Raw genomic sequence first — 27,998 nt, 5'->3', positions numbered from 1 at the left:
CCCAAACAGAACCTAAATTTCAATTTTTCAATTTAAACTCGAGATCTTCCTTATAAACTGCTTTAGCCCTCTTTATTTCACACTTAATTTCTCTTTTTAGCATATAATGCTCTACAGTATTACCCTCTTTGAAAGCCCTATTTCTTTTTGACAGAAGAATCTTGAGTGATTTTGTAACCCACGGTTTACTGTTTGGAAATTTCTTAAACGATTTCACAGGTATTAACATGTCCTCACAAAATGTCACATAACTACAAATTTCATCTGTTACTTGATCAATGTCTGAACCAGAGTCCATAAAAATAGTCCAATCTGTACAATCCAGACACCCTTTTAAACATAACGTAGCATCTTCAGACCAGACTTTCGTCTTAATTACCTGTGCCTTTTCACGTTTCAGAACAGTTTTATATATAGGGACAAGTAAAACCATATTATGATCTGAGGTTCCCAAAGGTGGTTTCCCGAATGACTTGTAAGCTCCTTTAATCGACCCATAACACAAATCCAGAATTGAATCCTTACGTGTTGGGCAGGTTACATACTGATTAAAGTGGCCCAGTGATTTCTTCAAACAACACTTATTAAAATCTCCCAGAATAAAACAGGGTGCGTCAGGAGATGCAGATTGCAGTTCATGGACCACACGTTCAATCTCCCTTACTGCATTATCCTCATTTGCTCGGGGGTGGATGTAAACTACCGTAACGAACAGCTGAGGAAACTCCCGGGGCAAGTACTGAGGTCTTAGTGCCACAGTCAATAACTCGATATCTTTCGTGCACACTCTCCCCTTAATGTGCACAGATTTGCACCAGCTTTCTCTAATATACAGACATACCCCACCTCCTTGCGCTTTACCGGTTGCCGTCTCATCCCGATCCATGCGAACAGGCACTCCGAAGTCATCCAGTCGTAGGCTCGAATCCGAATCCCCCTCGGAGAGCCAAGTCTCCGTGAACGCCATCACGCAAACATTCCTGAAGTCATGCTGGAATTTCACCATAGCTTGAAGCTCATCCGTCTTTTTACGTAGAGACTGCACATTCGTTAACAAAATTGTAGGGAGAGGAATTTTAGAAAGAATTTGTTTTTTCATTTTCTGACGAACACCTCCTTTCCGTCCTCTCTTCCGAATTTTAAATGTAGAATCCTTTTGTCGCGAGCGATTTTGTTTTTGTCCAACAGCAGCAGGTGAAAAACTTCCCAAATCAGGATAACCAATTCCCGCCGGTTGTTTCACGTTGTTAGGCTTATACCATTGTAAAAGAAACTCCCGGGAATATTTGATTCTTACCGACTCCTGAGGTGCTTCAAACACACACAAACTCAGGTGGATTAAAGTCAGTAAAACAATAATCCCCATTTTCTCCATCAAGCCTCTCTTTTTACAGTTTTTCAGTAGGGTATAAAACAAATCTCCGTGTCCGACAGTGTTGAGAGAAAAAAGTTATTTTGAGACGCAGAAAAACAAAGAAAACAACTGACAAAGCACAAACAAGCACACCGACACCTGTAGCTGCGAGTCGCCGCGTGCGCATGCGCCTCCAATTTGAATGTGCATGGATGTATTGTTTTGTGCGAGTGCAAGTGTTGAGTGTAAAACTAAAAGACAAACTTAAATAAACTTAAATGTGCATCCGTGTAAAATCCTGGCGTCCCGAGCGAGGCGTGAACACGGACGAGCAGCGTTCGAGCCTTGAAACACCAGACCCGAGCAGGAAGAGAGAGAGATCAATGCAGCAGAGAAGCTCCTATTTAAACGCCAACTTCCCAGGTGACAGCAATCAGGCCTGAAAGAGAGGAGGGGCAGGAGAACGACCAGAAAGGCCAACGGCCGTAACAGTCACGCAAAGTAAAAATCTAAATCTGTAGCCTTATATTTTATTATAGAATTAATTTATTTTTTATTTGATTTAGTTATGTACAATTTATTTATATCATTTGTGTTTTATGTATATATATATTTAGTTTAATTTTTCAAGCTCACTTGCACTCTTGTTTGTTTAAATTCATGAAAATGTTTTTTCTTATGTATGTTGAATGCTACACTCAATACACATTTATAAACTTAAATATTGAAATGTGCTTTCTCTTCCTTCATAACAGTGTAATGACAGTGTTTTACTCCGGTGGGGCCAATCTTCATGATCTTGCCTAGGGCCCCACAACCCCACGGGCCGGCACCGGCATTGACAGTCACAGACTCAACATCAGATTGATTCTGTAGGATTAGGTTATTTTAGTTTGCACTCTGATATAAAACACTGGTTGTATTAATTTATATTGTACAACACAACATTGTGCCTACTTTATTGAAATCAGCCTTTACACTGTCCATTCATTCCTGTTAATGTATATTTAATATTTAAGGGTCATCTGCTGATCCTCCTGAGGCAAAACCTCAGTCTTCAGAATCCCATCAAGCAAAAGAGACTCCTCCAACTGAGGCCCCTTCTGTTCCAGCTAAAGTCCAGCACGCTCCACCTCTTGACCCAGCAAACTGGCCTTTTGTCTTCTCGGGTGCAATGAGATCTGATTTAGTAAACAGAGGTCCAATGGCAGGGAACTACACTGCGACCAAAATGGTCGCATATGCGACCTTTTGAAATGCCATTGCGACCCTAATTTTTAATGTTTAACCATTGGCCATCTAGCCTTTATTATATGATATCTATGTCCAATGCAACCAAAATCTTTCCCAGAAGAGAAGATGGTAGATCATGTCACCAACACTACTTTTACAGGACTTTGGTAAATGGTGAGCCAATTAGGAGATTGGTTAATTCACTTAAAAGTAATGCACTCTTCCGCTTTTGCTGTAAATTGTTTTTCAGTAAAAGAGTACAACTTAATCAGAAGTGGATTAAATGCACCATCCCCTTTAAACACCCACGAGAACTCACCTGAACACATCAAACATCTGGCAGCATGGAAGGAGTTAGAGATGCGTCTGGAAAAGGGGGAAACAATAGACATGCAGGAAATGTCACTTCTGGAGTTTGAGAAGAGGCGCTAGAGGGAGATTCTTACCCGCTTAGTGGCCATAATCCAGCAGCCATTGAGAGGGTCAAGTGACACACCAATGTGAAATGTTGAAATAAAATGTAGGCTATTTGTATAAGCAACGTATTAAACTGCAAATGAACATTTATATGCCCTAATATTTCATAAAAACAACGTTACAGTCAGGCGTTTCTGTGTGTGAATGAATGTTTCGCTTTTAGCAAACTGTATTGCTATACTAAGTAAAAATCGACTGAAATATGTTGAAATAAAATGTATTTGTATAAGCAACGTATTAAACTGCAAATTAACATTTATATTTCTTATAATAAAAACGAAAGACCTATGTTACAGACATATGAAAGACAACATTTTGTTGATTAGTTTTGGATCTGCCACCTCAAATAATCAAGTAATCAAATCCTTAACTTTGAAATATGTATGATAAAATGTATACTTTAGTTTTTACAATGAAAGATTACACTTGAATTGTTGTTGTAATTGTAACCTTTTTAATAAAAAAATATATTTACAAGGTAGATGTAAACAAACTATTAAAAGGTAAATATAAGCCTTTTCTTTCAATCATTTTTATTGTGTTTTATTAGTGACAAATTTGGGGAGAGGATAAATATTCCAAAACTGAAAATACAGTATGAGAATTAACTGCACAATTACTAGACATGTTTTCCTTGGATATTATAGGCCAATTTGCAAGCACAATTTGTGGGAAAATAAAAAAGAATTGAGATGCTTCCAACTGTTGCTCTTGCATTCTTGTGGCTCATAATGAATGGCTCATCAAGTATGCGGGCCCCATTGTCTCCACAGGTTCGAACCACTAAATATGCATGATGGTGTCATTGGATCATTGACGCCCACTCGAATATTGCCTTTCCAAACAGGAAGTGCTTTGCAAAATTTAAATCAATGTATTGTGTTAAGTGAATGATAAGGCAGGGTGATTTTCACATCATTTTGAAGAAAAAACACTAGGCGATGACATCCATTAGACAAAAGTCTTATTGGCACATATTTAGTATGTGTTTTGTGGCCTTATTTCAGAAACTTTAGTTTTTAGTTTTTTCAATAACCATGCATAAACATTATTCTCTCAAAAATGCAAACATGTACATTCTTGTTGCTCATATATTATGGTAGCCCTGTTTGTGCTAAATAGAGTGAATTTACACCTTTGCCATTAATATGTTTATAAGCAACTGAAAAAAGCACAAATGTCAGGGCATGTCAGAACATCTCAAGGACCCCAAAAACACCTCAGACCCCAGAGGGTTAACAGAAGTCAAAGTCACCTAATCAAAATACGTTTCTCACCTCATTAGAAAAAGCACATGGAGAATGACGCAGATAGAAAGATCGTATAATGTATACAAACAGACATGAAACGATCAAAATACTCAAAAATATAAACAGAAAACATGCTCTATAAATCAATCGAGCAATCCTTGCATACAGTGTCAAACATCTTATATGAAATTACATATTTTTTACTTTTAGTCTGGAGCAAACACAGCACCGACTCACCCACCGCAAGTAGAGGTAACTGCAGGCAGTGTTGCCAGATAGAGCTGATAGTTTCCAGCCCAAAACCTGTCCAAAACCCGCCCAAATGCACACAAAACCGCCCAAAATATTTGATCAATATTTAGTTATTTTAAGTGCCACGATTAATGTACCATAGCTACAAACGACAAACACCAGCAGCAACAGTTAACCACAATAACAAAATGACAACACAACCTGCAATATATATGTGGGTGGGTATCATAGTTTTTATGTTAAAGCCTGCCCCCTGGTGGTGACAATAATAATGGTTTGGAACGAGCTCAGTTCTAGTTCAGACGCAAGTTAACAGCTGCACGGTTCGAGTCGTGTGATTTGTCTGTCAGCATCGTGCTATTTGATACACAACACAACCTAATGACAAAACCAGTTCACATCTATGCTCTTCGACCACACACACAATGCACTTTCACGGTGTAGATTTAAAATGTTTTGCGATAATTTAAATACCCAGTTTATTTTGTTATATTTAATAAATGTATTTAAATTATATTATATATTTGAATTATTATTATTAGTACTACTACATTTTACTCCTGATAAACGGGTGAATGTGTGTGTGTGAAAGAGAGAGCGAGATATCTTACCTTTAAATGCAGAACAGTATCAGGCTGTCGGTTGTAACTTGACAGGATGCTGAAGAACACAGCTGAACATCTGAATGCAACGTTTTAGAACTATTTACAGTCTGTCTAGTACATGGATGCGTCAAACTTCCCCAACAACTGTTGGGGAGGAGGACGGAAGGTAGCCGATGTCCATCCATTCCGTGCCAGCCCTGAGCGCACATCCATTAAACCAGAAAGAAGCGGCAATCCCATTCTATTTCTAGTGTCATCTATGAGCAGCGTGACTTGCGAAAATGCTCTTTCAACCGGAGCGTTGGATATGGGGAGAGTGAGGATTTTAATTGCACCTAGTGCTAAATCATGAAAGCAGTGGTTTCCTGCAGCATCTTGAAAAGAGTCTACCTCTAACCAAAACAATGGTTAAATTAGGTTGCAATAATCAATGGGAGAACCCTGCTGAGGCAACATTTGATACTGGGCCAGGAGTTCTTTTAAAAGACCACCTGCTTTTTCTCAGGTGACAGAGCGCTCGCCTCCAACTTCTGACTGAATGTGGTCCCCAGGTCAGCATCTTTAGGTGAGAGGTATATACTGGAAGATTTTAGGTCTAAGTTCATGAGTTGTTGTTCGTTATTCATACGTAAAACGCTCGGCTTGATTATACGTCTCAGTGTTGACATGTACAGCTGGTTGAGGTCCCGGAAAACTAAAAGGCTATCAGCGGTCTCTAACTGAAAACACTTGTTGACAGCTTTGATTTCCAGCAGTAAAGGACGGAGAAAATGCAGGTAAATGCTGTTGGTCTTGTCTTTGTACATTTCACTCAGAAGCCGCGCTGCATAGCAGTGTTCAGAGCTTGCTGCTACACTGAAATGTAAAGTAAGTGCATCTTCTTGATCAAGGATTCTGTCAATGCAATCTGCTGTCACTAACCAGCGGGTAGAATTTGGAGAAAGCATTTTCTAAGGACATCCTCCACTGTTAACCATCTCATAAAGAGTTCGGTAGTCATTCTGACGCTTAGATGAATGTGCAAACCAGTTGTAAGTCTCCCTGATCATGAAGTCAATATTGCTAGGGAGCTGCTGCATTGCCTTGTGAGCTACAATATCCAGGGAATGGCATACACATTTAATTAGTTGTAAGTTAGGCTGTTTCTGTTTGAGCAGCATATACACGGAATGACGTCTCCCCACCATTACGCTTGCTCCATCTGTTGCTATGCCAACCATGTTCGCTACATCCAGCACGTTAGGTTGCAGAAAGCTGATGATAGCATCCACAATCCCATTAGCATCAGCGTCCAAAAGTTCGACAAGTCCCAGGTAAGTGCTCATAAACCGATTGAGTGTCTTAGAACGATATTTTACACATATGCAAAGTAACTTGTTTACGGTAATGTCGGTTGTTTCGTCCAAGTAAAGAGAGTAAGGCGAGTCACCAATGTCCTGTCAAAGTTGTTCTCTAAAATATGGCGCAAGAACTGACTTAATGACAGCCGTACATTTGGTGCAGTGCATCTGGAATGCTCCGATCTCATCCTTCAGTATGTCTGATAAGTCGTCCACGGTATTAACGGATGTTTGGCAAGCAACGTATGTTGCTATCCGCAGTTCACGGCGCTTCTGGTCATCACAAATGGACGGCGAGTTACTTAATGCCATCAGCGTTTCTCACAGGTTCGCGTTTAAAGTCTGTGTAGAGAGAATGGTGTCGTCTTAGCGGCCCCTAATTTAATAACAATTGATCGTTGTGATGGAAGCGAATCAATCAAAACTAACTTTAGCTGGAAAATAACTTTATTAAAGAACCACTATAAAGCCAAAACAATCTTACCTTAAATTATACGTTTATCTCTGTAAAGCTGCTTTGAAAAACAATCTACATTGTTAAAAGCGCTATACTGTATAAATGAAGACGACTTGACTTGACTTGACAAAAGAGTCCATCAACCAAAGGCTAGATTTAAGGCTTTACAGCAGCTTTACAGGGACTAATCAGCAGGTAGGTCAGTAGAACAGTAATGTGAAGCAGTAGTAGTTATTTGGGAGTCTGATCACAGGAGATTACAGCAATTTCTTCTCTAGTTCATCTTGAAGGATTTCACAGTTCTTGCAGTAACTCATATCCATCATGTTCTTCCTCCAGCTTATCCCTGAGAGCCCAAATCTGCTCCTTATACATTTCCTCTGCTTTAGTTCTGGCATCATATTTCTCCCGAATCCTGTATAATTACATTTCATACCATGTTGTTTTCTCTTTGAAGATCTGCCATCATCTTCTTCATTTGTTCTCTCTCACTCTTTTGTTGCTGAACTGAGCAGCTCTTGGACTAAAGATCTTCTTTATCAGATCTACTGTGTCCATCTCCTCTCCTGTAAATCTTCCCAAACTCAACACAATGATGAACACATGAGGTCCAGGAGACAACATGGACATTGTAAAAGTTGATACGATTAATATCGTTCCAAATTATCTTACATCCTATCCAGGACATAGAAATAATCCCGCGGTAACTAAAGAGCCTATCCTTTAGTCGTACTTTTAAGAGTTAGGCGATCAGTCTCTACAAATTCGTATTTTATTATAAAGATAATAAGGATTATAAATATAATAAATCTCCCCTTAGTAGAATACGTCTGCCTGTTTAGGTACTCTTCAACCGTGTTTGCTATACAACAATAACCCTGTCGTAAGCTGCCTCTTTGGCTAGGCTTTATTAATCAATCAAATCTCACAGTTATAATTCTTATAGCAGAAAGAATGCTCACCCTCTTGTAGTTTTCTTCCAATTAGGATCTTCCTGATCCGAGTGGAAGAAAGTGACACGTACTCAAAAATCCAAGTTCCAGTCAAATGATTGTAATAAATGTTTAACAATATTTATTAAAAGAATCAAAATGAAAGATATACTTGTTACAGATTATAATAGAGTACTAAACTAACAGAGTAAAATTAGCTAGGCTTAAAGCTTCTTGCATCCGAAAACTGCTGGCGTTCCAGAGATAGAATAGAAATATTTGTTGTGGATGCGGTGTTTTTGAACACTTTTACTGTGGCGTGCTGTGTTTAAATGTTTTAACCACAGAGATAATTGCTTATCATAATAATACCAGATTGTCTGAGAAAATAGTTTCGTGCAAATAATGCCCAAGACCTATCTGTTTCCATTAAAAATATAAATCAATTAAAAATACAATTCGGCCAGTGGAAAAGATTGAGAACAACTTTCTCTTAAATGTATTTTACACTATTTGATTTATGTATTCAAAAACAAGGCAAGATATAGGCAACTACTTGATTTTTATTAATGTTGCCTAATGTGTCTTGTACCGTTAAACGTTATCACGTGAATGAATAATCATATGCAAATGATATGCAGATGAGGATCTGCATAGTAAAACTAGGCGTTGTAAGCTCCATATATGGTTATTTCGGGGAGGAGACGCATGTGCGCACAATCTTCCGCTGACTGGGATTTATAAAGGGAATTCTGCACAGGTTCTGGCGTACGAACGGTTTTATAAGTCTCAATATTTTTTTGCGTACGCCATTTTTGCCTTTCGGGCGCACGTACACTTTTAGTAAGGTTCCTACGCACAGTTTTATAAATGAGACCCCTGGTCTTTTCTTTTATAGTACGATGAAAGAAAGAATCATATTTACTGTAAGGCACATGACTGCTTATTTCAATATCACATATACACATGCTGATCCCAGCTAGTGTAGTCCTGCTGTTTCGGTAGCCTGACTGTCCAGTCAGTGGCTTTTTCCTCTGAAGATACAACAGTTCCTTTGTATGTGTGGACAAAGACCCTTGTTACTGCTCTCTCATGTGACTTGAGAGAAACAGAGATGGACAGAAAACTCTTTATTCACAACAATATTTTTAGATGGTTATATGTTTCAGTAAACCAGAAAGCTCGTCAGTGACATGCTTAGTTACAGGCTTCTTATTGTCACCCTTTCTGCGTTGACGTCGAGTTTGAGGTGTAGGTGAAGCGAAGGAAATGCCGCTCTCAGGTCGAGCCTCGTGACTCCGCAACACAACATACATGTCAATATATTTATTATCCTTAGACACTCCTGATCATCTTGTTCATCTTCAGCACCTGAAAATCACAGCGGTAGAAAGAAAACTTAGTGAAATGAAGCTCAGAACTTTAATATTGTTATGTTGGATTGTAGAAGTTGCAGCTGAATGCTAATTGATTATGAACTGAAAAAAAAACCATCTTAAGTCACTTGCAATCATAATACTGGCTTAACCGACCGTCTGATAGCTGTCTCACGTCACCAAGGTCAGATAACTCCCATCACATAGAACCTCTTTCACCTAGATATCATCATATAGAGACATATCCCAGAATTAGGACATTCAAAAAGCTCCTAAACCAGGGATGGGCAACTTCGGTCCTGGAGGGCCACTGTCCTACAGAGTTTAGCTCCAACCCTGAAAAAAATCACCTGCCTGTAATTTTCTAGTAATCCTGAGGACCTTGATTAGCTTGTTCAGGTGTGTTTGATTAGGGTTGAAGCTAAACGCTGTAGGACAGTGGCCCTCCAGGACCGAAGTTGCCCATCCCTGTCCTAAACCCATCTAAGGTTAAAAAATTAAAAATGTAATTGATGTTCAACAAATAAAAAACAGATATAGTACAAATGAACAAATGCTAAAGCTTGGATTGCTGAATATTCGATCGCTTACTTCAAAAGCACTCATTGTTAATGATATGATTTCATATAATAACCTAGATGTGCTGTGTTTGACAGAAACCTGGCTAAAACCAAACGATTACATTACTTTAAATGAGTCCACCCCGCAAGATTACTGTTATAAACATGAGCCTCGTCTGAAACGCAAAGGGGGATGAGTTGCTGTAATTTATAGTAATATTTTCAAAACCACTAAGAAATCAAGTTTTGAATATAATTCTTTTAAAGTGTTGTTGCTAAATGTAACATTATCTAGTGTAAACGATTAATCACGTTTAACATTTGTGCTGGCTACTGGCTACTTTATGCAGGCTGTGTAGTTGACTGTGGATTGAATGTTTTTAAACTCATATGGTAGTTTCACAGCCCCTAGAACTCTGTTATATAATATAACAAAGAGACTTTGTTGCTCAGCACATGAAAATAAACTACTTACCGTGATCTAAGACTGTGTTTAAGTGGTTTTTCCACTGCATGGATCTTCATGTGTAGCTTTAGGTGACATTTAATAGAGAAACTCTTTACACACTGATCACACATGTGCGGTTTCTCTCCAGTGTGAATCCTCTCATGTCTGTTCAGATTTGCTGACAGACTGAATCTCGTCACAGTGTGAACACTTGTAAGGTTGTTCTCCAGTGTGGAATATATACAGTGAGGAAAATAAGTATTTGAACACCCTGCAATTTTGCAAGTTCTCCCACTTAGAAATCATGGAGGGGTCTGAAATTGTCATCGTAGGTGCATGTCCACTGTGAGAGACATGATCTAAAAAAAAAATCCAGAAATCACAATGTATGATTTTTGAACTATTTATTTGTATGATACAGCTGCAAATAAGTATTTGAACACCTGAGAAAATCAATGTTAATATTTGGTACAGTAGCCTTTGTTTGCAATTACAGAGGTCAAACGTTTCCTGTAGTTTTTCACCAGGTTTACACACACTGCAGGAGGGATTTTGGCCCACTCCTCCACACAGGTCTTTTCTAGATCAGTCAGGTTTCTGAGCTGTCGCTGAGAAACACGGAGTTTGAGCTCCCTCCAAAGATTCTCTATTGGGTTTAGGTCTGGAGACTGGCTAGGCCACGCCAGAACCTTGACATGCTTCTTACAGAGCCACTCCTTGGTTATCCTGGCTGTGTGCTTCGGGTCATTGTCATGTTGGAAGACCCAGCCTCGACCCATCTTCAATGCTCTAACTGAGGGAAGGAGGTTGTTCCCCAAAATCTCGTACATGGCCCCGGTCATCCTCTCCTTAATACAGTGCAGTCGCCCTGTCCCATGTGCAGAAAAACACCCCCAAAGCATGATGCTACCACCCCCATGCTTCACAGTAGGGATGGTGTTCTTGGGATGGTACTCGTCATTCTTCTTCCTCCAAACACGTTTAGTGGAATTATGCCCAAAAAGTTCTATTTTGGTCTCATCTGACCACATGACTTTCTCCCATGACTCCTCTGGATCATCCAAATGGTCATTGGCAAACTTAAGACGGGCCTTGACATGTGCTGGTTTAAGCAGGGGAACCTTCCGTGCCATGCATGATTTCAAACCATGACGTCTTAGTGTATTACCAACAGTAACCCTGGAAACGGTGGTCCCAGCTCTTTTCAGGTCATTGACCAGCTCCTCCCGTGTAGTTCTGGGCTGATTTCTCACCTTTCTTAGGATCATTGAGACCCCACGAGGTGAGATCTTGCATGGAGCCCCAGTCCGAGGGAGATTGACAGTCATGTTTAGCTTCTTCCATTTTCTAATGATTGCTCCAACAGTTGACCTTTTTTCACCAAGCTGCTTGGCAATTTCCCCGTAGCCCTTTCCAGCCTTGTGGAGGTGTAAAAATTTGTCTGTAGTGTCTTTGGACGGCTCTTTGGTCTTGGCCATGTTAATAGTTGGATTCTTACTGACTGTATGGGGTGGACAGGTGTCTTTATGCAGTTAATGACCTCAAACAGGTGCATCTAATTTAGGCTAATAAATGGAGTGGAGGTGGACATTTTAAAGGCAGACTAACAGGTCTTTGAGGGTCAGAATTCTAGCTGATAGACAGGTGTTCAAATACTTACTTGCAGCTGTATCTTACAAATAAATAGTTAAAAAATCATATACTGTGATTTCTGGATTTTTTTTTTAGATTATGTCTCTCACAGTGGACATGCACCTACGATGACAATTTCAGACTCCTCCATGATTTCCAAGTGGGAGAACTTGGAAAATAGCAGGGTGTTCAAATACTTATTTTCCTCACTGTAGTGTAAACGATAAAACACGTTTGAGATTTGTGCTGGCTACTGTATACAGGCCACCAGGGCACCATACAGACTTTATCAAAGAATTTGCGGACTTTCTATCAGAGTTAGTATTGGCTGCAGATAAAGTACTAATTGTTGGTGATTTTAATATACACATCGATAATGAAAAAGATGCATTGGGATTGGCATTTAAAGACATTGTAAACTCAATTGGAGTTAGACAACACGTGTCAGGACCTACTCATCGTCGTAATCATACTCTAGATCTAATATTATCACATGGAATAGATGTTGATGCCGTTGAAAATATGCAGCAGAGCGATGACATCTCAGATCATTATCTAGTCTTGTGTAAATTACATTTAGCCAAGGCTGCAAAGCCGACTCCGTGTTATAAATACGTGAGACCTATCACTTCTGCCACTAAAGATTGCTTTATCAATACTCTTAAACCTCTGCAACTGATCCAGAATGCCGCAGCTAGAGTGGTCTTTAATGAGCCGAAAAGGGCACACGTCACTCCTCTCCTCACAAAATTGCACTGGTTACCAGTTGCCGCTCGCATCAAATTCAAGTCACTGACGTTTGCCTACAGACAGGGCCGTTTGAAGGAATTTGGGGGCCCCAAGCAAAATGGACATGGAGGCCCCCCCATGAAGCCTATATCCCGACACTAGCACATTAAGATAAGCTATGAAAAAAAATCATGTTCCTCTGCCACTTTCTGGTTAAATAATGTTTATAGATGGATTAACTTACAAAGTATTTATTAAGTAAAAAGACTTGTTTGCTAACAGTTAAATGACAATTAACTAAAGATTAAATTAAAGACTAACAATTAACCATCTATTAATGATGGTTATTACCCCCGACTGAGCCTGGGTTCTCCCAAGGTTTTTTTTTTCTCCATTAGGTCACCTGATGGAGTTTTAGGACACCATTAGGTCACTTGATGGAGATTTTTTCGGTTCCTTGCCACTGTTGCCTTTGGCTTGCTCAGTTGGGGATATTTTGGGGATATTTAATTTTATTCTATCAATCAATAAATTCCACTAGAAACAAACCTTGTTGTATTATTTTATTTTAATGTAATACTGTGAAGCTGCTTTGATACAATCTGTATTGTGAAAAGCGCTATACAAATATACTTGATTTGATTTGATTATAATAAAGTGTTACCGAAAAGATATGTTAGCAATTCCATATTTTGATATTAGAAGGGAAGGGATGCAGCGGTTTTCACAACTACCAATGCTTAAAAACATCCCGAGCTAATGTTTGATACACGGAATTTATTGTGTGGTTTTCCTAACCCCAGTGGTGTGCCGTCAGAGCCAGCAGGGCCTTCTCTGCTGGCCCTGTCAAAATAGAAAAATATTTTTTTTTTCTAAAATTAAATTAATGTGTGTCTGAACATGTCTAAATTCAATTACTGTCTATCAGTACGTTACGATTATATTTCCAGAAAGAATATGGTTATTTTTTGTGAGTCTGAGCTAAACGCAGCTCCGTGGACCAGCACTAATAGTATAGCTAGCCTTCCGTTGAAGCTGCCGTTTTCCAATTGATCATAACTTTGACTGACGTGTTTTATCAGCCAATCAAATTGTGATGCGTATGACAGAACGCCCCAGAGGCCCAGCGATGTGTCGACGGCTAGCCCGCGCTGATGTCATCGACATGGGTGGGCAGATACAATACATGTTTGTGTACAATAACAATTTTCAGGAAAAATAACATTACGATGTCCAGAAATAAGTTTCATTAGTACATTGGGTCATTTTGGGCACATCTGTCATTCTAGATTTACTAATTTTGTTAGTACCGAGAATTTCCACGTGAGTAAATGCATTGATAACTATGTACATTTTGTATTCTACGATGGTCTAGTGGTAGAACTTTTGCCAAGCGTGTCAGTGGTTCTGGGTTCGAATCCACGCTCGTATATTTTTTTATTTTTTATTTTACCGAATATGTTCATCAGTGGTTGTATATCAAGCAGGGCGTTTGTGTGCATTTTGTTTTGTAAGATTTCAACGAATAGAAAGTCTCCGCAACGGCGATAGATTGAAGCGCGCATCTAAGTGAAAACTGTGCGCGAGCCACAAGAGAACACTCTATCCGCGCCACTGATAACAGCGGCAACGAGCACTCAGCTTGAACACATTTCAGCGCTAGAATGCATCTAATTCAACAAACGAAAATGAATGTCCTGCTAGTTAACCGGAGATGTTTTATTTATTTGTATTAGGTAACTTACATCCGTGCGCGAGATGTTTCAGCTCAGCTTTTATAATGTACAGTGGTGTGAGTGTGCGCTGAGGTTGAAGATCAGCTGTCTCGTCGTTGATGTTACGCAGTGCATACAGTGCATGATTGTATTTTGCATTGGGGGGGGGGGGGGGAATTAGATCGTTACTGAAGGCCCTGACTGAAACCCCACGGTACGCTACTGCCTAACCCCCATTTGGGAAATAGATTATAATGGTGGAATAGTTAGTATAGCATGCTATGCCACTTTCATCAAAACCTATTACAAAGCTATAGCAATGTAATGTCATTAAATACGATAAACAGTGATTCTGGAACAGATCTGCGTCTTCCTTATCCTGTTAAAAAAAACCATCTTACAGTATGTAACCATATTCCGTCCTTTCGAAAAAAAGTTGCACTAACTGTTCATTACAAGCAGCATTTGCCGTCAGGCAGATAGCTAACATAAACATATTTTTGCTAGCCTAACGTTAACGTTACCTGCTGCAAAAGTACACCATTTGTACAAGACAAGTAGAGCTATTTTATCCAGTGTAATTTATCACTTATCACCAGGGTGGGAATTATGTAATTTTAGGGGCAAGGCCATTTGGCCTCCACCTTTTCTTTTTTTTTAGGGGCACCAAGGCCATATGACAGGGCACAAAGGCCATTGAGTACAATTCGATGGTTTTCCCATTCAGATTATACCATAACATCCTAATTTGGAATAAGACATGGATTATGACTTTTTTACTAAAAAAAAAAAAAAAAAAACATTTTTTAATGAGAGAGAGAGAGAGAGAGAGAGAGAGAGAGAGAGAGAGAGAGAGAGAGCGACATTACATCCAGAAGGTATACACCCTCACACAACAATAGAAACAACATAAATGCCAATAAAAGCATTCAGAAACAACACAAATGCCAATAAAAGCATTCAAAATATTCATTCAGTCCTCTATATCATGTGAGTGTGTGAGAGAGAACCATTCCATCCAGAAGGTATACACCCTCACAATCATTATCGCTCAGCGCTCAACGCAGTTTGCTTCGCGCTCCACTCAAATCGCCCCCCGCTCGCTCCAAAAAAGGAAAAAAATCTACATGTATATCACTTGTAGCGGTCCCCAAGCTTTTTTGCGCCACAGATCGGTTTAATATCAGACAATATTTTCACGGACCGGCCTTCAAGGTGTGGCGGATAAATACAACAAAATAAAATTATACGAACGGCATAAAAACTGGGGTATTTTTTTAGCCTATAATAATAAACGTGAATCCAATGTGTGGGCCTACTAGCAACTTTATTAGCACAGGGTTTCTGCACATTTTTTAAAGTCAAATTTAAGACTTTTTAAGACCTTTTTAAGACCCGAAGAAATCAAAATTAATACCATGCATTAGGGGTGTGCAATATTGACAAAATATGTCTCGATCGATATTTTCAAAGTTTTGAGGGTAATAATTAGATAATAGTAACAAAAATTAACATTTTTTATTAAGGGGTAATATTTGCCATCTTAAATTGATTTCCAGTGGCATTTTCATCTCTATATTGACATTTGTAGATGTATGCATCACCTTTTATGTCAAATTCTAACATTTAAATTAAATTATATTAGAATAATTACACAATACCACTGTTACCAGTCAAATTAAATCATTAAATCAAAATCCACCTTTGCAGTGCAGAGGTGACACAGTGGCGGCATCAGATCTGGCATTAATATATTTACACTGCATTTACAATTGCATAAATAAAGCTATGAGATTGTTAAATATGAACTGTGATTTCTAATTTTAACATTCTAATTAAAAAGTACTCTAAATGTGAAACTAAAGCTGCCAGTAGGTGGCGGCAAGTCACTGTTTTAATAAGTGAGTTGAGGGAGTCATTCATTCAACCAATTCGTTCAAACGGCTGATTCATTCGGGAAGCAAGTGACTGTTCATTGAATCATTAAATTGATTCGTTCAAAACGCGGATTCCAGTCAAAAACTCATCGCTGTCTGTTGCATTGAGGCTGTGCTATGGCTTCAATTTGAAATTCTCGTCAGCGAAATAAAGGGGAAACAAACAATATTGACAATAGGCTACTGTTTATAAAATTTAAATCACAATGTTAATTTATTGTTAATTACTGTTATATAAATAAATAATCACATTTGCAATTGTGCACGGGAAAACGGAAGTCTTGCTGATGTGATATTGTAGGTCTATGATAACAACATAATATGATATGAGACAAAAACTCATGGGAACATAGCCTACCTAACGTTATAACTGCACTCATCACGCAGTGAGTACGAGACCAAAGCGATGTCAGCTCGCAGTACATCGTTAAAACAATGATTACAATATCATAATAATAGACAATACACATCGCACACCACTACGAACATAAAGACTGAACTTAGAACTGAACTGACGTTTACCAACTCACTTCTCATTCTCTCCTCCTGTTTCGCGCGTGCAGGTCTGCAGGAGATGGACGTAACGCTGCCGCGAATGACGCGAAATGTCACGTGAACCACAAAGAAAGAATAATAAATAAAAAAAGTACGCTAATTAGATGGTTCTAATTTAGAAAACATTTAGATATGTTTAAGTCAAATTGCCATCTAAAATTTAAGACCTTTCATAAGTAAAAATAAGACTTTTTAAGACTTTTAAAGGCCTTAAATTTTAAAAATCTAATTTAAGACTTTTTAAGACTTTTTAAGGATCCGCGGACACCCTGTAGCAGCGTCCTCTAACATCGCGCCTAAAAACAACTGAGAAACACAAACAAAATGCCCCCAAAAGAAAAGAATCTCTATGTTTTCGGTGCTGATGCGATGTAAGGATGGCGCTGCTGCCAATAAAGCACCTAAAAGCTGTCACAACGAACCGGCAAAATTAATGATTATGAATATGTAAAATATAGCAGGAGACATTTTAATTGTTTACTAATAAACCATTTTTTTTTTTTTTTCTGTGTCGGCTGGAAAGATGCTGACTCGCGATCTTCGCAGTAGTGAACGTGCCAGAGAGAAATGCACATTTCATACGAATTACATAAGAGAGAAGTCTGTTTTCTTTCATTTTGAATTGTTCTGTTTAAAAGTATACATTTCAAGCTTTATATATATGTCTCAGGTCTGTGAGGCAAGTAGGCTATACGCTGAGTTTCGGTTCATTTATGAGACAAGCTCCAGTTCGCCGGCGCCTTCGTGTCGTGATTATCTATTTTCTAATATATTCACTTGTAATTTATTAAATCCAGACAACTGGTTGATGAAACATTGATTAAAATTAAGATACAATTAATACAAAACGAAATTAAATTTAAAAAAACAGGCTTTGTGCTTTCTGCTTGAGGTCTCTGTGAAAGTTTTATAAAGCAGTCTTTTAGTGCCGCTTTAAGCGCTCACGTCCGTAATGGAGAACTGTCCAGTCTGTAACATTGTTTTTTATTTTGGGTGTGTGTATGAAATAAATTTCTAAATAAATGCGACTTATAGTCCAGTGCGACTTAGGCTAGGCTATCCTATGTGTTTTTCTTCTTCATGGCGCATTTTTTGACTGTTGCGATTTATACTCCGGAGCGACTTATTAATAGTAGACTACACCTGTATGACTTCTCATTTTCCTTTTTGAAGTACTTTTTGAACTCCATTATTGAGCTGAGTTTTGACTGAAAATAGTCTACTGTTGATGACTGTGCAAGACAGATGGATTCAGGGTCAGTCTTGACTGAGCATGCTTCAGACTCGTGGTGTGAGCGGAGCGAAACTGGAGCGGGAAATAGGGCGACGCCCCGTCCTTTTGAAATTGCCGCTCTGCGCTCTGTCCAAGATCCGCCCGCTCGCTCCCGCTCCACTCCGCTCACATGCTCTGCTTTATACATGGAACTTGGACAGGGCCAGGGCACACAGGCCACTGTGGCCGTACGATAATTTTTTTTTCACGGGGCATGAAGGCCAAAGTGTAGGGCAACGGCGGCCATATATCACTATATTTTTTTACCTTTATCTTCTTTCTTTTCTGGCTTCCTGAAGAATAATTCGCTTAATGATAACTGCCGAGGAGGTTTTGTATTTTGCCGGCAGCAGAGACGTGGTTGGCTGCTGTCAGCGACGACTACTGAAAGGGCCCCCTTGAGGGGGATCCCGATAACAGTGTCATTGCACTTTACTGCATTGACTATCAAAGGGGCGCTCACACAGTTTGTCGTTGCATTTTATTCTTAACCAGTCGTTGTCTTGGGGCCCCAGGCCAGCTCGGGGCCCCAAGCAATTGCTTGGTTTGCCTGCCTACAGAACATCCACTGGTTCTGCTCCCTTTTACTTTAACTCTTTACTTCAGACTTACGTGCCATCGAGGAACTTGCGCTCTGCAAGTGAACGACGTCTTGTGGTGCCATCTCAAAGAGGCACAAAATCTCTACTGTTAGTTTAACTGCTTCTATTGTTCTCATTTGTAAGTCGCTTTGGATAAAAGCGTCTGCTAAATGAATAAATGTAAATAATCTTCCTGATCAGTTTCATCATCTCAGCATCCCAGATATCTTAGAAGAACTAGATATTGCGACAAACTTTTAACTCTCTTTTCCAGCGCTTTAGACACAGTTGCTCTGTTGCGCTTAAAGAAGATTAAAGAAAATAGTCCAACGCCGTGGTACAACGAGAAAACAAAACTAGAGGTATTTCGCATTTCATGGAAAGAGAGTTTGATTGCATACAGAGAGGCTTTAAAAGCTGCTAGATCTGCTTATTTTTCAACCCTATTAGAAGAAAATAAACATAATCCTAGGTATTTATTTGAAACAGTTGCTAAACTAACGAAAAAAAGCAGCACAGCAGTAATGACTTTATGAACTTCTTCACTTATAAGACTGATAATATCAGGGACAAAATTATAACAATGCAATCGTCTACTACAGTATCGCATCAAGCAGTGCATTGTAGTCTCCCTGAGGAAAAAAATTATTCATTCATTGCTAATTTACAATTATACATTTCTAAATTACGTCATATGCTCTCAATGAAAAATGCAAAACAATTAGCAGTCCCTCCAGTTTTTTGCGATTCCGTGATCGCTGAATACAACGCAAAATCATCAAAATGTCACTTTTTTTGCGATCCTGCATAATTCCTAATTTAACTGCAAAATAATCACAAAAATGAAAAAGACCTTACAAAACATTAAATTATAATCACCCAATTGAAATATCTCTAGTTTAATTAAAGTTTCAATGCATTTTTTCGTGGATACAGATGTTGCGGGAAAAGGGAAAACTCCTTTTCCTCGATTTACTGAAGCCTATAATGTAAAACACATTTTGCAGCTGCACAGCTAGCACAGCGAGTGTCTGGCTCACTCATTGGCTGTGCTGCGGCAACTGCATATCCAATGGCGCGGGCGCAAATGAGCCAGCATCACGCCATTACACGTCAGAGCCCGCCAAGGGGGGGCGCGGCCTTAGCCTTTATTAGTCCCCGAAAAACACCATGATTTTAGCAGGTTTAACGTCTGAAGCGACAACTTGCCAGGTTACTTTAGTGCGGCCGGCTACGCAATACTCGTTCCCTACTCTCAGGGAACTGAGGTTACGATAGTAACCGAGTAGTTCCCTTTCGAACGGTCACTTCGTATTGCGTAGCTTAACGCAGTGGGGACGCCTTGCAAAACGTCGCACTGTAAGTAACAGGTTGCCTACTGCAGCTCAGGACCCCTCAACTCAGCATTTACACACAGTTCTACAGTATAAATTACTACACCTGCTGTTAATATTTACTTAGGTAAGATAGAAAAATTGCCCATAGGTTTTTTAAAAGTTAATTTGATGAGAATTTGATTAGACCAAAATAAACAAGCTTTATGCATTTTGTTTGTGATTTTTGTCATGTATGACTATTGTGCATCTGACATAATACTGTTATGGTAAATGTGATGTCCTAATTATAAAATATAAAAATAGCACATTTTTTCACAAATTTCTGTCATTTTGATCGCAAAAATCACACAAAAATTTTGAAATCCTGGAGGAATTAGTTCATGCGTTCATGACCTCAAGGCTAGATTATTGTAATGCTCTACTGGGTGGTTGCCCTGCACGCTTAATAAACAAACTACAGCTGGTCCAAAACGCAGCAGCTCGAGTTCTTACCAGAACCAGGAAGTATGACCATATTAGCCCAGTTCTGTCAACACTGCATTGGCTCCCTATTGAATATTGTATACATTTTTAAATATTGCTGATTACTTACAAAGCGCTAAATGGTTTAGCTCCGCAGTACTTGAGCGAGCTCTTAATGCATTATAGTCCTTCACGTCTATTGGGATCTCAAAATTCCGTCCAGTTATTAATACCTAGAATATCAAAATCGACTGCTGGCGGTAGATCCTTTTCCTATTTAACATCAAAACTCTGGAACAGTCTTCCTAACATTAGCCGCTTTCCGACCAAGTAGTTCTAGGAACTTAGTTCTAGGAACTGTCCACTTCTAAACCGTTCCTAGAACTACTCTCCCCCAGACTCGGTTTTGCTGTTTGCGTTCGCACTGGCCAAGTGGCCATAGGAACTGGTAGGAGGGGTAAGGGAGTGACGCAAGCACGCTGACTTTTATTTTGACGGAGCAACGGACCTTTATTTTGGCGGTGCTGAGAACGCCAGAGCAAACAATGCTCGCATTCTCTGTTTATTAGTTAGCAATCTGTCTAACAGTACTGTTTAATATCTTATTAGATAGAACTGTTATAGAAAGTAGACAGTATATGAAAAAAGGTTATTATGGACATCAACGTGTGGTTGATGTCCAGTGTTGCTAGCTGGGCAGATAAACATATCATGTTTGGCTTGGCCCTCTTAGTTATGTGTTGGATTTTCTCTTCAGCATAAAGGTTTAGAGACCCATCTATCACTGTTTTCCATGTTTGTATAGTTAGTTTATGGAGTAAATATATAGGCTATAACCTGTGTGTTTACATTCAAGCTGTTTTAAAAATGGCGGGTGCTGGTGTTCCGCGTGCGTTTGGTCAATCAGCGTACACTAAACGTCACGGATAGTTCCTATAGTGCTGGTTTAGACCCTACTCTGAAGTAGGACCTAAATTAGTTCCTACAAATGGAGTTCCTAGAACTAAAATCGTTCCTAGTTCCTGTGGTGCGAACACGCCGACATCCGGGTACTTTAGCCAATAGTTCTAGGAACTGTGAAAAGGTTCCTCCGGTCGGAAAGCGGCTATTGTCTGGGAAGCAGACTCACTCTGTCAGTTCAAAGCTAGATTAAAGACACCTCTTTGGACTAGCGTAAACAATACATTATAGACTTCTATAATCCAATGTTAGGCTGGATAAATTAGGTAAGATGGAACCGGGAACACTTCCCATAAATCCTGATGTACTTGGTACATCATAAGAAGGATGGCTTCTGCGCTTTTGCAGGTTTGCATTTTAGGTTTGCGCAGAGAAAATGGATAATCATTTGCACCTTCTAACCTATTTCAGGCAGTGCGTTCTCGAGACATATTGAAGGAGTGAGGGACGATGGGCAGTGCTCGGGGTGGGGTTAAAATTAAAAGGGCATCTATCATCATATAAGTGCTCCATGGCTCTGGAGGGTTAATAAAGGCCTTCTGAAGCGAAGCGATGAGTGTGTGTAAAGTAAACAAAGTAAAATTCTAGCTTCCGATAAACTGTTTGCGCTGCGCAGCTCAAACGAGTAGCGTGGTTTCATTCTGCTTTCGTTTGTCGTGTGATGTTTCTCGTATGCGGCAGAAATGGCAGATCTCTCTTTTAAAAAACTTTGCAAAATGTGACCATTTAGTCGCAGTCTAGAACAATGTATAGTGCTGTATTTCTGCTTTACATGAGCGCCACCTGCTGTCAGAGTGAATTTGTGTTTTTTTGCATTGATCTGAACTGACAAAATAGACATTCCTGTTGGTTGAACACAAGTTAATAGATATCAATCAACAAAGTGTCCTGTGCTCACCATACACCGGCTATAGGTGTAGAGGAGAGATTTGGCTATAGGGTGATGTGTGGCTAACTTACACAGAGGAGACTTTGTTGCTCAGCAGATGAAAATAAACTACTTACCGTGATCTCAGACTGTGTTTAAGTGGTTTCTCCACTGCATGGATCTTCATGTGTAGCTTTAGGTGACGTTTAGTAGAGAAACTCTTTCCACACTGATCACACGTGTGCGGCTTCTCTCCAGTGTGGATCCTCTCATGTGTTTTCAGATTTGCTGACAGACTGAATCTCTTGTCACAGTGTGAACACTTGTAAGGTTGTTCTCCAGTGTGGATCCTCTCATGTGTTTTCAGATTTGCTGACAGACTGAATCTCTTGTCGCAGTGTGAACACTTGTAAGGTTTCTCTCCAGTGTGGATCCTCTCATGTGTTTTCAGATTTCCTAACAGACTGAATCTCTTGTCACAGTGTGAACACTTGTAAGGTTGTTCTCCAGTGTGGATCCTCTCATGTGTTTTCAGATTTGCTGAATGACTGAATCTCTTGTCACAGTGTGAACACTTGTAAGGTTGTTCTCCAGTGTGGATCATCTCATGTGTTTTCAGATTTGCTGAATGACTGAATCTCTTGTCACAGTGTGAACACTTGTAAGGTTGTTCTCCAGTGTGGATCCTCTCATGTCTTTTCAGATTTGCTGACAGACTGAATCTCTTGTCGCAGTGTGAACACTTGTAAGGTTGTTCTCCAGTGTGGATCCTCTCATGTGTTTTCAGATGTACTGGCTGACTGAATCTCTTGTCACAGTGTGAACACTTGTAAGGTTGTTCTCCAGTGTGGATCCTCTCATGTGTTTTCAGATTTCCTAACAGACTGAATCTCTTGTCACAGTGTGAACACTTGTAAGGTTTTTCTCCAGTGTGGATCTTCTCATGTGTTTTCAGATTTGATGGCTGAATGAACCTCTTGTCACAGTGTGAACACTTGTAAGGTTGTTCTCCAGTGTGGATCCTCTCATGTGTTTTCAGAGATGATGGCTGACTGAATCTCCTGTCGCAGTGTGAACACTTGTAAGGTTTCTCTCCAGTGTGTATTCTCTGGTGCAGTTTTAAACTGTTTGCTGTAGTAAAAGTCTTCTCGCACTCAAAGCACATGTACTCTCTCACACCAGTGTGAATTTTCTGATGTGCGTGTAAATATGGCAGAAGTGAAAAACTCTTTCCACACACAGAACATAAATGTGGCTTCTCCTTAGTATGAACTCTCAGGTGTGTCTTCAGCTCTGATGTACTAGGAAATGTTTTGCCGCAATGATCACATGAGAACGGCTTCACTCCGGTGTGGATCCTCATGTGACGCACAAGATTTAGTTTGCTTGTGAAACTCTTCCCACATTGATCACATGTGAACGGCTTCTCTCCGGTGTGGATCCTCATGTGAATCTCAAGATTTAGTTTGGTTGTGAAATTCTTCCCACACTGATCACATGAGAACGGCTTCTCTCCGGTGTGGATCCTCATGTGAATCTTAAGATTATATTTGGTTGTGAAACTGTTTCCACACTGAGTGCAGGTGAAAGATTTCTTGACTCTTCTTTCCTTTAAAAATGTCAGTTCTTCACTCTCCTCCTTCACTTCACTCAGTTCTTCAGTCTCCTCCTCCACTTCACTCAGTTCTTCACTCTCCTCCTTCACTTCCATCAGGTCTGAAATGAAAGAAAAAAATATGAAATAAAATTTTCAGTACACCAAAATAATTAACTGAGAGAAATATAAAGTGTAAAGACATAAAAAATGGAGCCCTGATGTAATGGTAGTGTAACGACACTGACAGTCTATCCGGCCAGATGCTCTGAATTAGCGAATCCTGATTGTTTCTCTCATGCTAAAACACCTATGAGCATATACCCAGAAAGGCCTAGTTGACTAGCTTTCTGACACAAGTGTCTACAAGCAGGCCCTGGTTAATGTTTTACACGACTTAATGAAATAAACGAACAGGCCCCTGTTTGTTTCTCATACTATCACGTGCTGCGACCACAATTCCCTTACTGTGTCTAACGTTTGTCCTTTGTGTACTGAAGGCAAAATTACAAGACTTACCCCATTCAGTTGTTTTGGGACAACTAGGACTATCTTGCTTCTCTCAGCAAAATTATATGACGCCTCAGGCTGTCAAGTTAGTCTGCCCACAGAACTACCTTTGTTTTTGCCGAGTAACACATTCTCAAATAGCCCCCAACCCCTCACGTGGTATGCACCACGAGATGCAACCGATGCTGACCTCACATATACACGCAGACACGCACACTACCATATATGGACTTCCACTAGTAAAATCTCATTTTACCAACTATTACAACTGTGTAAAGAGTGTTCTGGGTGATTTGCATGTTCCCCAGAATGATATTAGAGTAGTTGTGTTTTTGAATTACAGTAATGTAATCTTAAACTGCCTTTGTGTCCACAAATAATGTATCTCTATGTTGCTATCCTTGTCAATAGTCGTTCTTAGTGTTATTTTGATCCCCTGGGCATGAAGAAGAAGATTTTTGATAAGAGACTGTGATAAACGTTATGGTTCCATGCGTTTTAATTCCCCGAGCATAATATCACATTTTGCCCCTCGTGATTCCACACGAGGGTCGGGCGGCATTAACACACCAGGACAATCTTCCTGCTCTAAACTGATTCATCATCCAGGAAAAAGGAGGCGTACACAGGACACTGATAAAAGCCAAAACCCTCAATTCTCGTTCTCTTCTCCCTCCTCCAAAAACTCTGGAAACCCAAGTCCGGACCAGCTTCGGCCTGCTTCTCTTTTCTTTTATTTTATTTCTTTTTATGTTTTTCTATAGTCTAGTTTCGTTTTCCTATTCGCCTCGGTTCATTCACGAGCTGAATGAATTTAGCCTGAATCATTCCCGGCAACTTCACCTCAAAAAAAGGAGACTCTTTGAACCTCCCGCGCTCGCATGGAAGACACAGCACGCGCACGCCTCCCCTCAGACAACTCGCGCTGCTTTTAAAGACACGCAGAACCCTGCCTTCCTACCTCATACAAAGAGAACCATATGCCATGCAAGTATCGATTATTGAATTGAACTTACGATGTGATTTCTTTGTTGTGTCTTAAGGGGTACTGTCTGTGTTTTTGCCATAACCTACTTTTGCTTTCACTTCCGATCTCATCTCCCATTCTATTCTCTCTCTCTCTCTCGTCCGCTCTCTCATCCTTTTATGTCATTCTATCTTTCTCTAAGTCTGATCATTCTATTCTCTCTCTCACTGTTATTCGTTATCTTGTATTGTTTAACTGTATTTTATGTACATAGACATATAATCCGTGTGTATTGTGTAGTTTGATATATTCCTTAGTTCGATGTATTATTAAATTCCATATGCCCTTGACTGACTCTGATTTAATTACCCATATTACTTAGTCCCTGAAATGTTCGATCTTAGCTATATGCTTTATCTTGGTACGATTTAAGTAACCTAATTTTACAAACACAGAAAGGTGTCTTTTCAAGGCCTGGAAAAGATACTCTTTCTCGTGGTTGTAAGGATAATTTTCCTTGAGAGTTAAGTTAATCTTACGTTCAATGTTTGCTGGACAAACAGATTGTTTGATAACTAAATTAATTCCATTAAAGTTATCCTATAACTTCGAGCTGAAATAAGAACAATTGATGTATTAATGACGAACCATAACCCGTTATGGTAATCATTCATATATCAATCTAGTTCAGCTGCGATAAATTAATGTAACTGTATATGCAAAATATTAATCATATTCATGATTAATTATTAAAATTCCCTATAAATCATTTGAGCTAATATTAATATTAATGTACAACCCATTGTTGCTACAGTAGAAAGTAGACAACGGCTATAAAATATTATGATAATTTGATGCCTTTCTATAAATTGATTATACAGTGGGGTAAAAAAGTATTTAGTCAGCCACCAATTGTGCAAGTTCTTCTACTTAAAAAGATGAGAGAGGCCTGTAATTTTCATCATAGGTATACCTCAACTATGAGAGACAAAATGAGAAAAAAAATCCAGAAAATCACATTGTCTGATCATTAAAGAATTTATTTGCAAATTATGATGGAAAATAAGTATTTGGTCAATAACAAAAGTTCATCTCAATACTTTGTTATATACCATTTGTTGGCAATGACAGAGGTAAAACGTTTTCTGTAAGTCACAAGGTTTTCACACACTGTTGCTGGTATTTTGGCCCATTCCTCCATGCAGATCTCCTCTAGAGCAGTGATGTTTTGGGGCTGTCGCTGGGCAACACGGACTTAACTCCCTCCAAAGATTTTCTATGGGGTTGAGATCTGGAGTCTCCAGGACCATGAAATGCTTCTTACGAAGCCACTCCTTCATTGCCCGGGCGGTGTGTTTGGGATCATTGTCATGCTGAAAGACCTAGCCACGTTTCATCTTCAAATGCCCTTGCTGATTGAAGGAGGTTTTCACTCAAAATCTCACAATACATGGCCCCATTTATTCTTTCCTTTACACGGATCAGTCGTCCTGGTCCCTTTGCAGAAAAACAGCCCCAAAGCATGATGTTTCCACACCCATGCTTTACAGTAGGTATGGTGTTCTTTGGATGCAACTCAGCATTCTTTCTTCTCCAAACACGACGAGTTGAGTTTTTACCAAAAAGTTTATCTGACCATATGACATTCTCCCAATCCTCTTCTGGATCATCCAAATACGCTCTAGCAAACTTTAGACGGGCCTGAACATTTACTGGCTTAAGCAGGGGGACACGTCTGGCACTGCAGGATTTGAGTCCCTGGTGGCGTAGTGTGTTACTGATGGTAGCCTTTGTTACTTTGGTCCCAGCTCTCTGCAGGTCATTCACTAGGTCCCCCACCGTTTTGTTTCTGGTGTCCTTTGACAGCTCTTTGGTCTTGGTCATAGTGGAGTTTGGACTGTGACTGTTTGAGGTTGTTTGAGATGTTGATGACAACCCAAGGAATCAATACATACAAAGAAACCAAAACAAAAAAGCTCAGAAATTAAGTTGTGTGTAATAATGTGAAAAGTATTGAACACATGAAGAAAGGGAGGTGCAAAAAGGCATGGAAAGCCAAGACAACAGCTTAAAACTATTAGTAATTAAAAAACAATCCAGCCCCGTCCGTGCAAATTAATAACAGCTGGTTCAGTCCCAACGGATGGCCTACAAAAAGGTCTCATTGCCAAGGTGTCACACAAGACATCTCATGATGGGTAAAAGCAAAGAGCTGTCTCAAGACCTTCGCAACCTAATTGTTCCAACACAAAATGATGGCATTGGTTATAGGCGCCATTCTAAGCTTCTGAATGTTCCAGTGAGCACTGTCGGGGCCATAATACGGAAGTGGAAAGACAATCATTTCACCATAAATTTGCCTCGACCAGGTGCTCCTCGCAAGATTTCTGACAGAGGAGTGAAAAGAATAATCAGAAGAGTTGTCCAAGAGCCAAGGACCACTTGTGGAGAGCTTCAAAAAGACCTGCAGATAGCAGGTACTGTGTTCTCAAAGAAAACAGTAAGTAATGCCCTCCACCTCCATGGCCTGTGTGCACGCTCACCACGCAAGACTCCATTACTGAAGAAAAAAAGCATGTTGAAGCTCGTTTAAA

At 39.6% G+C, this 27,998-nt stretch overlaps 2 protein-coding genes across 3 annotated transcripts in view; both read right to left on the bottom strand.

Annotated features, from left to right (window-relative positions):
* LOC308687287 (uncharacterized protein) overlaps positions 1 to 7,598 on the bottom strand; it is a gene marked incomplete at its 5' end in the record, with an annotated part of 47,751 nt that extends 40,153 nt beyond the window's left edge. Inside the window, 2 exons of the mRNA XM_081359694.1 lie at positions 862 to 1,039; positions 7,461 to 7,598. Of these exons, the coding sequence (XP_081215820.1) occupies positions 862 to 1,039; positions 7,461 to 7,598 (316 nt within the window). The remainder of the gene's footprint in view (positions 1 to 861; positions 1,040 to 7,460) is intronic.
* Positions 7,599 to 8,017: 419 nt separating this feature from the next.
* The window catches only part of LOC308682357 (uncharacterized protein), a 48,113-nt gene continuing 28,132 nt past the window's right edge, over positions 8,018 to 27,998 (bottom strand). Inside the window, exons 2-4 of one of the 2 annotated variants that reach the window (XR_014029133.1) lie at positions 22,471 to 24,049; positions 9,409 to 9,495; positions 8,022 to 9,271 (exon numbers count right to left, since the gene is read on the bottom strand). Coding sequence is in view for 1 of the 2 variants with exons in the window: in XM_081352046.1 (XP_081208172.1) it covers positions 9,265 to 9,271; positions 22,471 to 24,044 (1,581 nt within the window). In the remaining variant the exon portion in view is untranslated. Of the gene's footprint in view, positions 9,272 to 9,408; positions 9,496 to 22,470; positions 24,050 to 27,998 lie in introns of both variants that reach the window. The other variant, XM_081352046.1, reaches the window with a different exon arrangement.

The sequence above is a fragment of the Scardinius erythrophthalmus genome (genome assembly GCF_964197995.2).
Source record: "Scardinius erythrophthalmus genome assembly, chromosome: 1".
Lineage (NCBI taxonomy): Eukaryota > Metazoa > Chordata > Actinopteri > Cypriniformes > Leuciscidae > Scardinius > Scardinius erythrophthalmus.
This window is presented reverse-complemented; position numbering and strand designations above follow the sequence as displayed.